Source organism: Vulpes vulpes, chromosome 4 (assembly GCF_048418805.1).
Source record: "Vulpes vulpes isolate BD-2025 chromosome 4, VulVul3, whole genome shotgun sequence".
Classification (NCBI taxonomy): domain Eukaryota; kingdom Metazoa; phylum Chordata; class Mammalia; order Carnivora; family Canidae; genus Vulpes; species Vulpes vulpes.
The window spans coordinates 53773120-53794405 of NC_132783.1; the positions used below are offsets into that span (position 1 = coordinate 53773120).

The 21286-nt window shown below is 36.7% G+C and overlaps 1 protein-coding gene across 18 annotated transcripts in view; it reads right to left on the reverse strand.

The window, feature by feature from the left end:
• The window catches only part of HERC3 (HECT and RLD domain containing E3 ubiquitin protein ligase 3), a 114060-nt gene that overhangs the window by 59373 nt on the left and 33401 nt on the right, over positions 1–21286 (reverse strand). For all 18 annotated transcript variants that reach the window (XM_025998096.2, XM_072754944.1, XM_072754933.1 and 15 more), the window contains one exon: positions 3513–3672. In XM_025998096.2, coding sequence (XP_025853881.1) covers positions 3513–3672 — 160 coding nt within the window. The remainder of the gene's footprint in view (positions 1–3512; positions 3673–21286) is intronic.

A 21286-nucleotide genomic window follows, 5' to 3' on the forward strand; every position in this document is an offset into this window, starting at 1 on the left:
TCCCACATCAGGCTTCCTGCATGGAGCCTGCTTCTCCCTCTGCCTAGGTCTCTGCCTCTCCCCAGTAGCAAAAAGGCAAATCACTTTATGAATGCACTTAAGAGAGATATCCAGAATAGTCAAATTCATACACATCAAGTCTGATGCTGCTTACCAGTGGCTGGGAGAGGAGAAATGGGGAGTTGTTATTTAACGGGTACAGACTTTAATTTTTGCAAGATAAATTTTTGTAATTTTTGGAGATTGTTTACAGAACTATGGTAATGCACTTAACACTACTAAACTATATGCTTAAAATGGTTAAGATGCAAAATTTTATGTGAGGTGTACTTTACCACAAATTTTTTTACCACAATTTTTTTTTTAAAGGACAAAACCCAAATTCCCTAGAATGGGAAAGACGAAGATCATAGGAGTACTTTTCAAATCTTACTCCTCTGCTTGCTCATATGAAAGACAGAGACAAGAACAGTACTTATTTCACATAGCTGTAGTAAAAAATGAATGAAAAAAAATCCACACAATGTGCTTGGTGCTGCCCCACAGAACTGGGCACCTGGGAATATCTCCTGCTCTCTATTACAACAGCTTGCAAGTTGCCCCGATCCTCTTCATTAAGTCCATGCCATGGGAACAAAGCAGTCAGATGGACACACTCTCAGGAGAGGAGCATCTTAGAAGATAGATGCCCACTGGCGGAGAAAGAGATTATTTAGGGTGACAAGTAGATACTGCTTTTGTGAATGTTTTATTTTCTCAGATACGCAAAGCTTATAAAACAGAGTCCCAATATGCATATGTACCAAAAAGAATACAACTGTTTTTTATTGAGGTAACTACAAATTCACATGCACTTGTAAGAAATAATACAAAATAGCCTTTGCATACTTTGTCCAGTTTCCCCCAGTGGTGACATTTTGTGAAACTATAGTAAAAATTATAACCAGGATACTAACATTAATACAATTTACAAATTTTATTTGTACTTCCCCAGTTTTATCTGTACTCAATTCTGTGTATTAATTTTATCACCTGTGTAGGTTCATGTATCTACCACCACAGTCAAGATACTGAACAGCTGCAATACCATAAGGATTCAACCATGATTGCCCTCCCCCTATCCCTAGCCCCTCACAACCACTAATCTATGCTCCATTTCTAAAATTCTGTCATTTCAAGAATGTTATATAAATCAAATCATATAGTAGGTACTCTTTTGGAGTTGGCTTTTTTTTTTTTTTCCATCTCAGAATAATTCCCTGGACATTGATCCAAGTTGTTACATGTATCAATAGTTTGTAGAACCTCACTATTTTTTTAAATTGGAAAATGCATTACTGCCTAGGGGACCAATGTTTCAGAAATTTTATGCAGTAACAGCCCTTTTTTTCCTGGCCAGTTTCTACTCAAATTCCCCACAATTCTCTCTTTATGAGTCAGCCATTACCTTTGCTACAACCTTCATCAGTTACAGAAAGAAAGCAGGTCAAAAAAACAATAGGAAAATTACAGCCTTGAAGTGGAGAGGAGATATATATATACAAAGGTATAACATACAATGTGTTTTACCCATGCATCTCCTTATCTCCTCCCAATAACTTCGTAAAGATACATAATACATAACTCCCCTTTTAAGATAAGAAATGAAGGTTTAGATAAGTTAAACAATTTGCCCAAAGCCACTTACCTAATTAATAATAGAACCAGTATTAGAATGTGAGAGCTGTTTGACCTCAAAGGAATGTTAATTTCCACAATACAAAGGTATGAATTAAGAAATTTACTTCAATTAAGTTATAAAATCATACACAAACCAAAGCCTCAGAAATCATCCATAATCTAGACATAATAATGAAAATTAAATTACTATAACACAAATTACTTTGTTTTTTGAAATGAACTCTGTTCAACTGAAATATTTTTATCATTTATGTTATAAATCTTGTCCTTAATATTTACATAATTTCATTAACACATATATAGCACCCTTTCATTAAAATGAACTCTCTGTTCAACTGAAATATTTTTATCATTTATGTTATAAATGAAATGAACTTTTTGTTCAACTGAAATATTTTTTATCATTTATGTTATAAATCTTGTCCTTAATATTTACATAATTTCATTAAAACATATATAGCACCCTTTTTTTCTTCCCAAAAATTCAACTAATTTTTTGAAAAATGAATCCAAGATACTACTTGTTCTAAATCAGGAAATAATTCAGATCACTCTTATACTTCCATGTTCCTCTTTTCCTTAAAACAGCTTTTGATTAAAGTGACAAAAATCTAAGAAGAGCAAAAAAAGGAAGAGGAAGAAGAGTATTTCGTCCTTTAAAGGGGACAATAATTGGACAGGGAGGAGAGGTTTAAATTTATTATTTAAACAATAAATAAGCAATAAATGTTCTGGACATTCTTAACAATGGTGATACAAAATGAATAATCCAGGTCTCATGTCATCAAAAGTTCCCAGTATTGTATGACAAACAGTCATTAAATAAACAGTTATAGAGACTATGACAACTATGACAGTACAAGGTTTATGTTATACGTATATAACAATTTATATGTTATATGTTTATAATTATAAAAGAACAAGAATTAAGTGAAGGAAATAAACTAGGGGCCTCCTTGATCACCAAGAATCCTCTACAAACTGAGACTCCACCCTAAGAAGTCCACTTCAAAGTAACTTCATTATTTTTGATGTTTAGTGGGTGAAGCATCTGTTAGATACTTCATTAAATTATCTAAGAGTCAGAAATTAAGTAAATATTTAAAAGACTCAAAACCACTGTATTGGTATTTCTGTGTTAAAAAAAAACAAAAAACAAAAAACTTATTTTAGGGCAGCCTGGATGGCTTAGCGGTTTAGCGCCACGTTCAGCCCAGGGCGTGATCCTGGAGACCCGGGATCAAGTCCCATGTCGGGCTCCCTGTATGGAGCCTGCTTCTCCTCCTGCCTATGTCTCTGCCTCTCTCTCTCTCTGTGTCTCTCATGAATAAATAAATAAAATCTTTAAAAAAATAAAAAATAAAAATAAATAAATTTAAAAACCTTCTTTTAAACCATATTTAAAATAATCCTTATAAATGGCTATTATTAGAGTAACGGGTCAACCTTTTGATTCTACTTTAGAGTTTTTAAATGAGTAACTGATTTAGGCTTATAATTTTAAGTGAAAGGATAATAAGTCCAGCAAGGGAAAACATGCTTTTTTTATTCAAACATTTATTGAATGTCAAACACTATGCTAACAACTAGGTTACTAGAATAAAGTGCAATTCCTGAACACCTCACAGTTTTTACCTGGAGACAGACACTTCTATAAATAATTACAATTTTTGTGACAAGTGCTATAAAGTATAAGGCACACTAGTGTGGCCCAAAAAAAAAAAAAAAAAAAAAAGGCAGAACCAACACAGAGTCTAACAAAGCAACAGCAGGAAATAGTATTTATAAAACTGACATCTGAAAACTCTGATTCCTGTCTGTGACATTCTTACCTGGGCACTGCCACCGAATCCTCAGTAGTCATGAGTCCTAGTTGACCATCACTCCCAGCACCCCAAGAAAACAGCTGACCCCGGTCACTGAGGGCCAAACTATGTGACTCGCCACATGCCACATGGACAATGTGCTGGTCTGCCAAAGCTCCAATTTGCTCTGAAAGAGACCAAACCAAGGAGGAAAATGTACAGCCTCGAAACAGGAATCACACAAAATTTTCATACACAGAATTATACACCTAGGACCATGAAATCTATATATTCATAGAGATTATAAATTGTATACATTTCTTAAAGCCATCAATTTAGATCCCAGCCTCACTGGGTAGCATATTTGCCTGTAGCAGCACATACATCACAAATGTTCCCTCATCTCACTGGTGCTTCTCTCCAGGGAGAAGCCTGAAGGTTTACTACTTGGAGATATTGAACAAAAGAGGCCCAAATATGAATGGGAATGAGGCATATTACTTAAGCAGTGGGACTGAGTAAAATTCTGCCTGGGAACAAGACTCCTTTCCCAGAGCCCGCCTGCCTTAACCCAGAAAATACCTTTCTTCCCACAGTTCCAGAACACAGCCTTATACACATCTAGCCAAGAAAAAGGAGGATTTCTCTGAGGAAAAAAAAGCCCAAAAGAGAAGATCCCACATCTGTGAGTCCCCCAATGAAAGGTCCAGCTTCCTGTTAGTTAACAAGCTTTGCCCACATTTTGCTCACATTTTAGAACCACACTCTTAAATATAAAAGGTTGGCCAAGGATTATCACATATGAGGAAAATACTACCATGAAAGAAAAAGAGCAAAATAAACAGAAAATGAACTCTGAAGATAAAGATCTTGCTGGAAGCAGAAAAAGACAGTTATTAGAGAAATAGAAGACAAGGACCATTCAAACGTTTGAGGAACAAAATCATCTTAGAAAATAAAAATACGGCAGCATAAATTTAAAGGAAAAAAAACTTTCAAAAGCAGGACAGGAAATCAGAATTGAAGAAATTCCCACAACTATACGGTCAACTATCTTTAACAAAGCAAGAAAGACTATCCAATAGAAAAAAAGACAGTCTCTTCAACAAATGGTGTTGGGAAAACTGGACAGTGACATGCAAAAGAATGAAACTGGACCACTTTCTTATATATATCATACACAAGAATAAATTCAAAATGGGTAAAAGACCTAAATTTGAGACAGGAAACCATCAAAATTCTAGAAGAGAACATATGCAGCAATTTCTTTGACCTTAGCCAGGGCAACTTCTTACTAGATACATCTCCTGAGGCAGAGGAAACAAATGAACTATTGGGACTTAAACAAAATAAAAAGCTTCTGTATAATGAAGGAAACAGAAAACAAAACTAAAAGGTAACCTACAGAACAAGAGAAGATATTTGCAAAGATCTACTTCAGAGCACTTCATCTTAAAATTTTAGAATGTGAAAAAAGTCTAAAAGTTTCTAGAAAGGGAAGCAGTTTATATACACTAGAACAAGCATCAGAATGGTATCAGATTTCTCAGAAGCAATATGAAGATAACAGAGCAATGTCTACCCAATTCTGAAGGAAAATGACTTCCAATTCTATACCTAACCAAATATGAATCAAATGTGAGATGAGGGGGAAAAGGAATAATTTTCAGGCATGTAAGGCTCTCAAAATATTTACTTCCAATGCTGTCTCTCTCAGAAAGTTACCATAAGATAATGCCTCCAAAAGAAAGGAAGATAAAGGATTCAGGAAACAGAAATCTTACATAGGAAGAGGTAAAAAACATTTCTAAAACTGCTATTATGTAGTAGGCCCATGAAGGAAAATTGAAGCAATGTCTTCAAGGTGAAAAGTTAAATATAATCTAATGAGTTTTATATTGTTATGAGTTTACAGTTCTGTCAGATAATACAGAGACTGCTATGCAAAAGATAAAAACAAACAAAAAGACACAATTAACTCCAGGAAACACATAAAGTGTTTTATAGGCAACAACAGCAATCATTGAACACGGAACCATAATAACCAAATAAATATAATTTACATAATCAAAAATTTAATTGTCAATTGATTTAAACAATCAACTATTTGGGAAAGGATGAGTATATCTAGAGGTGAGGAAGAGGAAAGAGTGGGTGGGGAATATAAAGGAATGCTAATCTTCCCTAGTGGCTCTACATTAGGTACAATACTAGGGGGGAAAAATCAAGAAATAGCATTATAAGTATGTCATTTAGAAAAGGTAAATATTAAAAGAAAGAAAAAGCTAAAATTGTTGACAGAAATGGTCTCTGCTAGTAAGACTCCAGGGTGGAGACAAGAGAGGCAGGCAGCCACTGTTTGACCTAAACATAATTTGTGTAAATATATTACTTGGAAACAAAAGCTTTTTAAAAAATTAAGCAACTGAAAATACGCTCACATCCGCGAAATCTCCTGAAAGATGCTTTAACTCCTGTAGCTCCCATTGCCCAACTTCTTTAACCTCTATTCATTATTAGACCCTATATCCCAACTCAGGTTTCCCTAATGCACTACAAACAGTACACTCTTTATTTTGGAGTAAGATAACAAACTCTTACCAAAGTACCTCGGTTAATTCGGACTCTATTCCTCTGCCCAAATAACCACCTTTACCACAGTTCCAGGATTTGGGCAGCTTTATGTCCTCCTGGGCCTGGGTACCTGGCCTGACACCTCAGCCATGACTGAGGTCTAGCCCCTAATACCTGACTTCCTATGCCAACTATTAGCCTTTCTTGTGCGGATGTTAGCATTCAGCCTAACGTGACATTAATAAGTTTCTCCACTGTCTGACAGGACACTCTCTACCTGATCGGCCACTATTTTCTTGCCTCAAAACCCATCAGTAGCATTCCTCTTGTTTATCACAGCTGAACAGCCTCAAAAGGGCATGTCTAGATTCCAACTACCATTTACTCCCAACCTGGCCAAACCCAAGACAAACCAACTCCTATCCATATTAGCCATCAAAACAGACGTCAAACCACCACTGCCAAAACAAAAGCTACAGCCCCAAAGGCAACATTCAATAAGTAATACAAAAATTTGTGAAGAATCAAATCAGTGACTGTCCTATGTATACAAAGTCCAACGTATTTTATATCTTCTATCCAGAAAACTAAGCTCATCTGATTCAGACTGAGGATCTGTTACAGTGAAATTATAATCCCTCTTCTAGAATTCACTCCCTAGGTCAGGCCAACATGGGAATGAATGCTTCATTCACACCTCTCACTGAACACTCCCTTGCTCCAGTTGGGAGCATTCAGGCTGCAGTGCACATTTTCACATGCAATCTCTCTGGTTCATTTTGTCAAGACTTTATGCTATATTTTGCAGATCATGACAGAACTTCAACCCACACATTAAAATAATTAAACACACTGAAAAACTATTTGGCATTTTTTGAGGCTAAAAGTATATTTTCTCTCTGATCCTCTCATAGCAACCCTTTAAAGTCTTTAACAGTCTTTAGCAATGTTCTTGACTCTGAGTGAACGAAGGTAATAGGGCAGAACAGTGACAAATGTGGAGTGTTGCTTAGAACAAGTCAGCAGTAAAAAAAAAAAAAAAAAAAAAAAGAACAAGTCAGCAGTTCAACTGGACTTATAATATTATGATTATTTCTACTTGGTTTTTGAGCCCATCATAATTTTTAATGTATTTTCAAGTTAATGGTGAATTGGGCATTAAACCATCAAAGGGTGGTCACAGCGAAGGATGATATGAGCCTAGGGGATAGACGCATGATGCCAACACTTCCTTAATCCGGCAACAACTCTGTGAGGCAGGGTTATAATAAGTCCCAGGTCAGAAAACATATGTAATTTGGCCAAGATTCACAGCTAATGAGTGAAGCTCTAGATTCCAGCTAGAACTGGATCCCAAGTCCTCCTGACTTCAGAGTCCATTATACCCACTAGGCTGTAATATTTTCTGTCATGGAAAAAGATTAGATAGATATTAAACTGGTAAAAGTAACAATGAAGATATGGGAAATGGGAAATGGAAAATGGGAAATAGGGGGATCCCTGGGTGGCGCAGCAGTTTAGCGCCTGCCTTTGGCCCAGGGCGCGATCCTGGAGATCCAGGATCGAATCCCACATCGGGCTCCCGGTGCATGGAGCCTGCTTCTCCCTCTGCCTGTGTCTCTGCCTCTCTCTCTCTCTCTGTGACTATCATAAATAAATAAATTAAAAAATTTTAAAAATTTTTTCAAAAAAAAGGAAAATGGGAAATGGACTCTTTTTCCTCATTGTTCAGGTGAGAAATATATTCAATCGTTTGCAGTTAGGTGGAAAGTATACAGAATATACAAAATTAGTGATCAATAGTTGCCACTAAACTTTTAATAAAACTATAATAAATTAATGACAGCAGTTGTTATGATAAAAGCCAATAAATTCTCATTACTAAAATATCTCCTTTCTTAGGTTCCCCAAATTATCTACTCTAAGATTACATTTTTCTTTAATAGTAGAAAACAAAAGGCCATCCTGTGAGAAATTTTGCCCTGCCATCCTGTGAATTCTAAGTAAGTGCTCCCATTCACCCAACCCTGGTTCCTGTTCCCCTTGAACTCACCCTAGTGCACATGCTACCTCTTTCTGCTACATTCTGCTCTCCCCTGGCAGTGTTCCCTCAGTACTATCAACCCAGCCTGAGAGGTACAGCTGACTTTTCCTGAAAATCTGGGATGATGGAAGTAAACACTATCTCAGCAAACCACTCAAAATAGAATATAATCCAAATCCAAATTCTCCTGCAGATCCCAAAAAGAGTACTTCCTAGTGCCTGACTCTCCTCCTGGAGTCTGCTGTCTTCCCACAACATGACTACGCTCTCTCTCCATTGCTTGCTTCTGTATCTGTATTGTCCTAAGCCATATTCCAACTACTTTCTTAATTATTCTCATCTAAACATTTGGGGGAGGGGGAGTCTAGGCTATGCTTAGTGGAGTCTCAACTCTATAATACAACTCACATTTAAAGTGATCCCCCACAATAAGAGTTATCTCCACAAGAGGAATTGTCATTCTGAGTCAAGACACTCAAACCAGAGTCTGTTTTTCAAAAACAAATTTTTTAATTTACTGTACAGTAAAACTGATCTTTTATTATGTACATGTCTATGAATGTAAGGACATGTCACACAGAAGATATGGGACAGTTCCATCACTCCAAAAAAAAATCCTGTGAGCTGTCCCTTAGTTATATACTCTCCTCCTCCCTAACTCCTGGCAACCACTGATCTGTTTTCTAGCACTATAGTTTTATATTTTCAATACTGTCACATAATGGAATCCTATAATATCTTTCAAGACTGAATTCTTTCACTCAATATAATGCCTGGAAGACTTATCCAGGTTGTAGCAAGTGTCTCATAGTGTGTTCCTTTCTATTAGCAAGTAGTACTCCATCATATTATGGATGTACCACAAAGCACAATTCCCAGTTTTACACAGATGCCATAAACATTTGTGTATAGGTTACTGTGTGAGAATAAGTTTCCATTTCTCTGAAGTAAATGCCAAGAGTATTTTAAACTTCCTAAATTATTTTCAAAGTCAATTTCTTATGTATAGTATATGGTTGGGTTATTTTTTAAAATCTAGTATAAGTTCTATATTTTGATTGTTTTTTTTTTAATTAATTTTTATTGGTGTTCAATTTACCAACATACAGAAAAACACCCAGTGCTCATCCCGCCAAGTGTCCACCTCAGTGCCCGTCACCCATTCCCCTCCAACACCCGCCCTCCTCCCCTTCCACCACCCCTAGTTCGTTTCCCCGAGTTAGGAGTCTTTATGTTCTGTCTCCCTTCCTGATATTTCCCAACATTTTTTTTCCCTTCCTTTATATTCCCTTTCACTATTATTTATATTCCCCAAATGAATGAGAACATACACTGTTTGTCCTTCTCCGATTGACTTATTTCACTCAGCTATTTTGATTGTTTTGTTTCGACTGTATTTAATAAAATCATTGATATGTTTGGATTTTTGACCTTTTTATTATTTGTTTTGTTTGTTCCCTCTGTTTTTCATTGCTCTTTCTCTTCATTCTGGCCTTTGTTTACATTTTTAAAATACTTTCTAGTATTCTATTTTAATTCATTGTGGGGTTTTTACTATAACTCTTTGTATAATTACCCAAGTGATTGCTCTAAGGATTACAATATAAATAATTATCTTTTCAGAGCCTACGCAGAATCAATACTATTTCAAGTAAAATGTAGAAACTCTACCACTATATAGGTTGCTTTATTCTACTCAGCCAAGCTACGGCAGTCTTAAATAGTACATCTGCGCACATTGAAAACTCCATCATAATGTTATAATTTTCACAATCAGTAAATCAAGGAGAGAATAGTTTATTACATTTACCCGTATATTATCTACTATTTCTGTTGCTCTTTACTCATTCCTCATGTTTCAATATTCCTTCTGGTATCATTTCCCTTCTGTCGAAATAACTTCCTTTAACAATTGTTCAGTACAGGTCTGCTGGCTATGGATTTTCTGACTTTTCCTTCATCCGAAAATGCCTTTGTTTTACACTGATTTGTAGGGAGTGTTTTTTGCTGGATACAGAATTCTGGGTTGACTTATTTTTCTTGCAGCACTTTAAAAATGCTGTGCTTATGGCCTCCATAGTTTCTGGGGTGAAATCCATAACAATTTGAATGACTATTCCCCTACAGGTAATATGTATTTTCCCCCCAGTTGTTTTCAAGTATTTTCTTTGCTTTTAATTTTCAGAAGTTTGACGATGATCTTCTGGGTGTGGATTTCTTTCAGTTTATCTTGAGTTTATTGCACTTACTGAATCTGTTTATGTCTTTTGCCAAATTTAGAAATTTGTCAGCCATTACCATTTTCAGCACCACATTCTTTCTCCTCTCCTGCTAGGACTCCCATGACATTAACATCAGTTCTTTTGTCCTAGTCTCCCAGGTCCCTGGAATCCTGTTTAACTTTCTCCCTCAATCGCTCTCTATTATTCAGACTGGGGAATTTCTACTGTCCTATCTTCAATTTCATGGACTCCTTCCTCTGTCCCCTCCATTCTGCTATTGAGGCCATACAAAGACTTTTTCATTTTGGCTATCTTATTGGTTCTTTTTATTATCTATTTCTTTGCAGACAATTTCATTTTTCCATTTAGTTCACAAGAATTTGAGCCAGGTGGTTGGAACATTTGTATAATAACTACTTGGAAGTCTTTATCAAATAATGCCAACACTGGCATCTATTGATTGTCCCTTACCATCACATTAGTTGAGTTTTCCTGTTTTGTTTTGAACATTTTATTTTTACTTATTTGAGAGGGGAGGAGAGAAGGAGACAGCGAGCAGGAACATGGGAAGGGGCAGAGGGAGACGGAGAAGCAGACTCCTCGCTGAGCAGGGAGCCTAATGTGGGGCTCAGTCCAAGGACCCTGGAATCATGACCTGAGCCAAAGGCAGACACTTATCTGAGTAGGTGGCCCTTTTCTGGTTTTCATGTGTTGAGTGATTTGGGATAGTACCATAAACATGTTGAGTATTATAAGACTCTGGGTCTTATTTAAATCTTCTGGAGAACGCTGAAAATTGTGTTTTAGTTTTCAAAGTTTCTGCAGTGCCATTCAAATTTGTGCTCTGCGTGTACCACATAGTGGCCAGTTGGGAACACGGGTGGTGATCTATGCGCTAAATAGGATAAGATCCACACACACACAGCTCAGGGGTGAGCCCAGGATTTCATAGATGATTATATGCAGTTGCTGTCTCAAGCTCCTCCTCCCCTGAAATCTATGAAACCTGCTCAACACTTTCAGGTTTCCTGGGGCTCCTTTGTTGCCCTCTACCCTATACACCGCACTTCCATAGCTGTACCTGCCTCTGGGGCCAAATGGCAGGAAGACCAGAGCAAGTAAATGGTGAACTCAATGGCAACCCAGTGGTACTCTGAATTCTGGTCTTCTTTCCTAATCTACCTGCCATCATTTTCTTTTTAGAGCCCTCAAATAGCTAATCCATGCATTTTGTTCAGGTTTTACACATATGCTCAGCAGGAGAGATAGAAAAGAATGTGCTTACCCCATCCTGCCTGAAACTGGAAACCCAGAGCCAGAATTTTATTTTGATTTTTTAAAAGATTTTATTTATTTATTCATGAGAGACAGAGACAAGAGAAAGGGGGGGGGGGGGCAGGCAGAGACACAGGCAGAGGGAGAAGCAGGCTCCATGCAGGAAGCCCGATGTGGGATTCAATCCCGGGACTCCGGGATCATGCCCTGGGACAAAGGCAGATGCTTAACCGCTGAGCCACCCAGGCATCCCCCAGAGCCAGAATTTTAAAATAACATGTTTTTTTCCTGTATCTGTGGGCTTTAGGTTTTGCTTTTGCTTTTGTTTTTTATTGGTTTTGTTTTTTGGTTAATCAGAGAAAGTCCACAAACTATCTTTGTTCAACCTGGCTAAATTTAAAAAAAAAAAAAAAAAAAAGGCACAGCTCTCCCACAAATGCTCCAACTAAAATTATATCTAACCTTCCTCTACAGTGAAAGGCTGGATTCCTGGAGACAAGTGGTGTCTGAGCAGCTGATACTTCATTTAAATTATCCAGGAATATCAAACATTTACTTGCTTAATCCTATGTATGACTGCCCAAGTTTAAACAATCATTAAGCCACCTTTTCAACTAAAGAGTGAGAGAAAAAAAATCAGTTATAATAAAGTTCAGAGTAGAATTTCTCAGTTCAGAGAAAGGTGACTTTACCTTGGGCTTTAAAGTTCAACTCTCTACCTACCTAAACAACAACTACAAAAACAATAAAACCACTTACACACTATGAAAAATGCTTCTGAGAATATTTTCTTCTGAAAGCTATAAATTTCAAATTACCATGTATGCTTTCGGGTGCAATAAACCAGTTACAGTAAGGCAGTCAGAACATATGGAGGCCTGTCACAAGCAATGAGAGGGGAGAAGACTGTGTTTGTGAGTCATTAGCACTACACTGGTCAGAATAAGATCAGCTGCAGTGACTCAGTTATTTTCAAGAACTCAAAATTGTCAATCATGACATAATCAGATGCTTTAAAAGGACTTTAATAGAGAGGCATGGGTCTGGTCCAAGAAAGCGAGGTAGGAAGACCCTGAACTCACTTCCTCCACAGAACACTCCACATCCACACTTATTTATAGACTGATTCCTCCTGAAGAAGAACTGAGGGCTGATTCAATAGCTTCAGCATATCAAAAGATGGACCATAGAGAACAAGAAATAGAGGAGACACAGTGACAAGGGAAATGCCCACCCCAACACTGTGAACTGCAGCAGGAAGGTATAGTTCCAAGGGACGATGGGCAAGTGTGTCCACCAAGGGGCAAAGGAAAAAAGCCTCAGTTCAAAAGAGCAACTAGTACGTAAAAGATCCAGCTCTAGAACTTCACCAAATGGTGAGGGAATTGCTAGGACTCTCTCCAGGTTGGAGGGGCTAGTGAGAGCCATGGTTAATGTTCCCCTCCACTCCTGATAGTGCAAACGAGGACAGGATCCAGATGCCATAGCTGGCCTGCCACCTCAGTGAGCACAGGGCCGCTAGCGCACAACACTCCTGGATGCCCTGGGGCACAGAAAAAAAAAGAGCAAAGAGAATATACAAGTAGCCCTTAAACCCTGCCAAACAGCAAGGAAGCTGCTGGAACTCTTTCTAGGTCTGAGGGGCTGGAGAGCACCATGGTTTACATTCCCCTTCCACCTTGAAAGAGTGGACGAGAACAAGGTCCAGGCAGCCTAAGTGTTCTAATGCCTCAGCAAGCCCCAGACCCCTAGCCCACACCAGCCCCAGCCATCCCACTAAGGTGGCCCCAGCAGACACACAGAATGACAGCCCTCGTCAGTGCTCACTATAGCTCCAGCCAATGCACCAAGGTGACACAGGCACAAAGCACCCTAGAACACATCAGACCTGCACCACTTTGGCTTCAGATGACTTGGCTAAGGTTCCCTCGATGCAGAGTGCTCCAACATCCTGGCTAATGCTAGCTTTGACTCTGTCCATCCCACTGGCAGACCCACAACATGGAACACCCCAGAACCCCAGCCCATGCCTGCCTCATTTCCAGCTGCCCTACCAGGGCACCCTCTACAGGAACCCAGAGTCTGTACCCTGCCTTGTCTCCAGGCACCTCACCAGGAGGTTCCCTGTGTCAAGTGCCCTGGGAGATCTTGGCCCACATCAACCTTGGCTCCAGTTGCCCCACCAGGGCACCCCCTAAGCTGAGCATCCCAGAACCCGCCAGCTCACACTCACTTCAGCTTTAGCAGTCCTGCCAGGGAAACCTCTATATAGAGAAACCTAAGACAACACAGCCATACCCAATTCATCTCTGACCATCCCGCAGGCAGCCCCAGCACAGTGTGCCCTGGAACCGCAAGCCCATGCCAGCCACAGTTAAAGCCAGACAGGCAAGGTCACCAGCACACAGGATGACTACACACAAGGCCATGCCTTCAAGTTCAGGAGAAGGAGCTGTTCTGCTTAATCCATAGAAACAAACACAGAATGTCAAGCAAAATGAAGAGAGAGAAGAATATGCTCCAAATGAAAGAATAAGACAAAACCTCAGAAAAAGAACAAAATGGAAATAAGCAACATGCCTCATAAAGAGTGTAAAATAAAGGTCATAAAAGGCGCTCACTGGACTAGAGAGAAGAATGTATGAACTCACTGAGAACTTCAACAAAGAGGTAAAAATATAAAAAAGAACCAATCAGAGCTGAAGAATACAATAACTGAAATGAAAAGCACACTAAAGGGAATCAACAGATTAGCAGATAGAAAAGAATTCATGTTCATGAATTGCAACAATACTGTTAAGATGTCCATACCACACAAAGCAATTCCTATCAAAATACCCAACAACATTTTTCACAGAACTAGAATTTTTGTGGAACCAAAAAAGACCCCAAATAGCCAAAGCAATCTTAAGAAAGAAGAACAAAGCTAGAGGTATCACAATCCCAGATTTCAAGATATAGTACAAAGCTGCAGTAGTGATCAAAACAGTATGGTACTGCCAAAAAACAGACACATAGGTTAACAGAACAGAATACAGAGCCCAGAAATAAATTTATGCTTATATGAAGTCGATTTAGTTAAAGGAGGCAAGAATATAAAATGGGAAAAACACAGTCTCTTCAATAAATGGTGCTGGGAAAACTGAACAACATTTGAAAGAATAAAAAACAGACCACACTTTCTTACAACATATACAAAAAAGAAACTCAAAATGGACAAAAGGCCTAAACATGAGACCTGAAACCATAAGACTCCTAGTAAAAAACTCAAAATGGATAAAAGGCCTAAACATGAGACCTGAAACCGTAAGACTCCTAGTAAAAAAACCATAAGACTCCTAGTAAAAAAAACACTTGGTATTGGCTTTAGTTAACATTTTTCTAGATATGTCTCCTAGGGGGATCCCTGGGTGGCTCAGCAGTTTAGCACCTGCCTTTGGCCCAGGGCGTGATCCTGGGGTCCTGGGATCGAGTCCCACATCAGGCTCCTGGCATGGAGCCTGCTTCTCCCTCTGCCTGTGTTTCTGTCTCTCTCTCTGTGTGTGTCTTTCATGAGTAAATAAATAAATCCTTTTTTTTTAAAGGATGAGATCTTGCCATTTGTGACAACACTGATGGGCATGGAAGGCATAATGCTAAATGAAATAAGTCAGACAAAGACAAATACCAAATGATTTCTCTTATATGTGGAATCTAAAAAACAAAACAAATAAAACAAAAAAATAGAAATCAACCCATAAATACAGAGAACAAACTGGAGATTGCCATGGGGAAAGGTAGAAGTATGGGAAATGGATGAAGGGGAATGGGAGATAACAGGCTACTAGTTACAGAATGATTAAGTCATGGGGATAAAAGGTTTTGTACTTTTACAAATGTATCCTAAAAGAACAGTGTATATTGCATTACTATTAACAGAGCAAAATAGAATTATATTAGGATTATATGCTATGAATAGAAATATGTAGTCATTAAAAGATCAGTATAAATAATCATCATAAAAATATTTATGAGACAAGTGAAAAAAGTTACAAAGTAGTAGTACAATACGACTTCATTTTTTTAAATTAATGTTTTAAATACTGGAAGGATATATTTCAAAGCAGTAACTGTTTTCTGTTCAGAATGGTAGAATTAAAGAGTATTTTCTATTTGCTTTTTCTATAGGCAATTAAATTATGAGCAATATACATGCACTACTTATATAATATGGAAAAAAGCTTAAAGTGTTTTAAAGACTCTACCACTTCTCTGTCCTATTCACACTTTCTTCAATTCAAATTCTTTTCAGTTAATGCAATTTAACAATAGGAGACCATTTTCAAGCTTGCAGGTTATTTTTCCAATTTTAGAGTGTGTGCTACCTTATAAAGAATAAATGTAAAAATCTACAATCATAATGCAAGATCAAATGCTTCTGGAGGGGCTTCCTAAAGATACATAATCCCACTGATGCTTATAGCTTTGGATAAAATTTTATCACAACAGGCAAAGCATCTCTGTATTGAAATTCATCTACTTTAGGTTGGTAGTTTTCTGTCCATTTTTTCTTAAAAATTGTGTGTGTGTGTGTGTGTGTGTGTGTGTGTATGTGTGTAAAAACTCTAATCAAACAAAGGTAGACTGTACTGATGTGCAAGACCCAACTATATTCTGCCTTCAAAACACCCACTTCAAATATAAAGACATAGAAAAATGAAAATTAAATGGATGGGAAAAGATACATCATGCTAGCAACTAATCAAAAGAAAGCTAAAGCTACTATATTCATATCAGGCAAGGTACACTTCAAAGTAGTGGATATTATCAGGGATAAAGAATGACATTTCATGACATTAAAAGGAACAATTTGTCAATAATCTTTAATGTGTATATATCTAATAATACAGTCTCAAAATATATGTAGCAAAACTCAGAGGGCAAAAAGAAGAAATAAGCAAATCAACAATGACAAAGATTTAAACACCACATTCTCACTAATGGACAGAACAAGTAGACACAAAAATCAGTAAGTATATAAAATACTGAACAACATTGTCAACCAACTTGACCTATCTGATATTTATAAAACATTCTACCCATCAAGAGCAAAACACATTCTTTCCAATTGCACACAGAACAGTCACCAAAATAGACCATATTCTGGTCTATAATACAAATCTAAATAATTTTACGAGGGCTGAAATCATGCAAACTACGTATTCTGACCACAGAGTACTGAACTAGAAATAAAATGAAAAATTTCAGTAAAATCCCCATGTATTTGGATATTAAACTACATACTCTAAATAATCCAAAGGTCAAAAAAGAAATCATAAGGGAAATTATTAGAAAGTATTTTGAGTACTAAGAACAGATCCAGTGAGAACTGGTAGACTGCTAAATAAAGTGAAGCTTAAAAGGAAGTATTTAGCATGAAATGCTTATTAGAAAAGAATAAAAATGACAAATCAGTGATTTGAATTTCCACATTAAGAAACTGAAAAAACATAGTAAATGAAGTACAAAGTAAATAGAAGAAAATAATAGTACAAACCAATGAAATAGAAAACAAAAAGAAAAAAAAAAGAAAAATCAAAGAAACCAAAAACTTTCTCTTTGAAAATATTAGTAAAATTGATTAACCTCTACCCAGTCTAATCAGGAAACAGAGAATACACAAATTATTTATTATCAGAAAAACAGATCTTACAGACATGAAAAAGGTAACAAGGGGACATTACAAAAAAATTTTATGCCCCAAAATGCAACAACCTAAGTGAAATGGACAAGTTCCTTGAAAGACACAAGCTATAAAAACTCACCTAAAATAGGTAAAATGACTATTCTATATCTTTTTTTAAAACTGAAATTGTAACTAAAAATATCTCTAAAGAAATCTCTAGGCTCAGATGGCTCCAGTGGTGATTCTACCAACCACTTAAAGAAGAAATAATAACCTATAATAAGCCTAGATAAAATATAAATAAACTCAGAAAACAATAGAGGGAACACTTCCCAACTCATTGTTTGAGGCTGGCATTACCCATAGAACAAAACCAAAAACATTAAAAGAAAATCAGTAATGCTGATGTACAAACCTTGCCAAATATTTAGAAATCAAAACAACATGTGAAAATCATCAAGTGAGATTTATCCTAGGAATGCAAGTTCAATTTAACATACACAAATAATCCATGTAATTTACCACTCAACAGACTAAAAATGAAAATCTGTTCAATCACTTCAATAGTTTGAGAATAGCATTTCACAAAATTCAACACTCATAGTTTTAAGAAAAATTACTAAGTATTAGGGATCTTGATAACTTGATAAAAGGAATCCAAGAAAAACCTTTCAGTGTGAACAAAACACATGGTTAAAATGAATATTTTTCCACTAAAATCGGGATCAAGACAAGGATATCTACTTTTATCACTTCTATTCATCACTGTACTAGAGTTCACTCAGTAAACTAAGGAAGGAAGATGAAATATAAAACACATAGGGTCAGGAAGGAAGAAATAAAACTGACTTGTAGACAACACTATCACTTATGTAGAAATTCACAAGGGCTGCACAAAAAAAATGCTACTAGAACTAGTAAGAGACCTTAAAAAGGTGATTCAAGATCAATATGCAAAAAATTAACCATATTTCTATATACTATATAAAATTCTATATAATTTCTACAGAATACCAAAGAAATTAAAACTTAAATTGTTTTAAAAATACCATGTATAATTACATCAAATATATGAAGTATTTAGAAACAAAATATGTGCAAGACCTATTTCTTGGGAAGTACACAATATTGCTAAGGAAATAAAGACAGCCCAGAAAATGGAGATGTATACCATGTTCATGAATCAGAAGATTCAATATTGCTAAAATGTCAATCTCCCCAAATAGGTCTAGAGACTCAAAGTGATCCCAATGAAAATCCCAGTGGACTTCTGGATAAAAACTGAAATGCTGACTCTCAAGTTTATATGCAAAGCCAAAGACCTAGAATAGCCAAAATATTTTTAAATTTTTTTATTCAAATCAATTTAAGTAACATATACTGTATTATTAGTTTCAAAGGTAGAATTCAGTGATTCATCAGTTTTATACAACACCCAGGGCTCATTACTTCAAACGCTCTCCTTCAAATGCCCATCACCCAGTTACCCCATGCATGCCCCTTCCTACTCCCCTCCAGCAACCCTCAGTTTGTTCTCTATAGTTAAAGTCTCTTACAGTTTGCCTCCCTCTCTATTTCCGTCTTATTTTATTTTTCCTTCCCTTCCTCTATGTTCATCTGTTTTGTTTCTTAAATTCCATGAATGAATGAAATCATATGGTATTTGTCTTTCTCTGACTCACTTATTTCTACAATAGCCAAAATATTCTGAAAAAGAAAAACAAGGTCAGATTTAAACTATCTGGACTATGTACTTTAAAAGTTTACTGTAAAGCTACAATAATCAATACAGTGTAATACTGATTAAAGACAGGTATGTAGATTAACAGAACAGAATGTCCAGAAATTGATCAGTACAACTAATTTTCAAAGGTACCATGGTAATTCAGTAGGAGCTAAAGTCTTTCTTTCAACCATGGTACTGAAAAATGGATATCCATATGCAAAAAATAAACTTTGACCATTATCTCACAAACATACAAAATATTAAATTCAAACAGAACATAGACCAAAATTTAAGAGCTAAACTATAAAATTTGATGGAGGAAATTTAGGAGAAAAAGCACGGTAATCTTGGGCTAGATAAAATTCTTAAAACACAAAACACAGGGCAGCCCAGGTGGCTCAGCGGTTTAGCGCCGCCTTCGGCCCAGGGTGTGATCCTGGGGACCTGGGATCGAGTCCCATGTCAGGCTCCCTGCATGGAGCCTGCTTCTCTCTCTCTGCCTGTTTCTCTACCTCTCTATCTCTCTCAAGAATAAATAAATAAAATCTAAAAAAAACAAAACACACAAAAAAAACATGAATCCTAAAAGCAAAAATTGATAACTGGATTTCTACAAAATAAAAATTTTTGTTCTTCAGAAAAAAAAAAATTTCTTTGCTCTTCAAAAGACACTTGTCAAAAAAATGAAAAGGAAAACCACAGATTGGGATATTTGCAAAATATTTGATAAAAGTCTTCATCCTGAATATATAGATTACTATTATATCTCAAGAATAAGACAAGCAGTGGAATGCCTGGCTGGTTTAGTCATAAGAGCAAATGGCTCTTGATCACAGGACTGTAAGTGTGAGCCTCACACTAGGTGTAGGGATTCTTAAACTCTTAAAAAAAAAATTAAGGAAAGCATTTTTATTTTTTTTAATGGGAACATACTCAAATATTCATTTTGCCAAAAATAAGACATATGAACAGCTAAATATAAGCACACAAAAAGTTGCTCAAGATCATTAGTCATTAGTGAAATGCATACTAAACCCACTATGAGATTCTATTCCAATGGCTAAAATTTAAAAGATGGACAATACTAAGTGATGGTAAGGATGGGGAACAACTAGAACTCTTACGAACTGCTGGTAGAAATTTAAAATAGTACTGTCACTGTGGAAATCTGGCAGTTTCTTATAAAATTACCATATAAATCAGCTCCTATGAATTTACTCAAGAAAAATTAAAAATAGGTCTACCAAAAGAAATTGTACTCAGATATTCTTAGCAATTTTACTCAAAGCAGCCCAAACTGGAAAGAAAAAAAAAAAGGTCCATTACCTGAAAAATGGATAAACAACATTATATCCATAAAATGGAGTACTATTCAGCAACAAAATATGACAAACATATGCAATAATATATGAATCTCATAAGCACCATTTTAAAAAGCCAGACACAAAAGATTATATATGATTCCACTTATATAAAATCCTAGAAAAGTCAAAACTGTAACAACAAAAAGCAGATGTAGGGAAAAAACACAAGAAAGGTTAGGATAAAAGAAATGTTCTCAATCATGACTGTGATGGCCACCTGATCCTCTATGACTGGTAAAACTCCTTATGGGAGCCTGATGTGGGACTTGATCGCAGGACCCCAAGATCATGACCTGAGCCAAAGGCAGGTGCTCAACCACTGAGCCAACCAGGCACGCCAAGAAAGCTGATTTTAAAATGCAATATAGGGGATTCCTGAGTGGCTCAGCGGTTTAGTGCCTGCCTTCAGTCCAGGGTGTGATCCTGGAGTCCCGGGATCAGGTTCCCCGTCGGGCTCCCTGCATGGAGCCTGCTTCTCCCTCTGCCTATGTCTCTGCCTCTCTCTCAGTCTGTGTCTCTCATGAATAAATAAATAAAATATTTTAAAAAATAAAATAAAATGCAATACATCCATCAACTAAACTATGAGTTTATCATATGCAAGATTCTATATATATTAGAAATCAAAGAGAAGATATAATTCTATTTTCCCATATTTTTATTTAAATTCTAGTTAATAGGGATCCCTGGGTGGCGCAGCGGTTTGGCGCCTGCCTTTGGCCCAGGGCACGATCCTGGAGACCCAGGATCGAATCCCACATCGGGCTCCTGGTGCATGGAGCCTGCTTCTCCCTCTGCCTGTGTCTCTGCCTCTCTCTCTCTCTCTCTGTGACTATCATAAATAAATAAATAAAATAAATAAATAAAATAAATTCTAGTTAATATAATGTGCAATATCAGTTTCAGGAGAATTCAATGATTCATCAGTTAC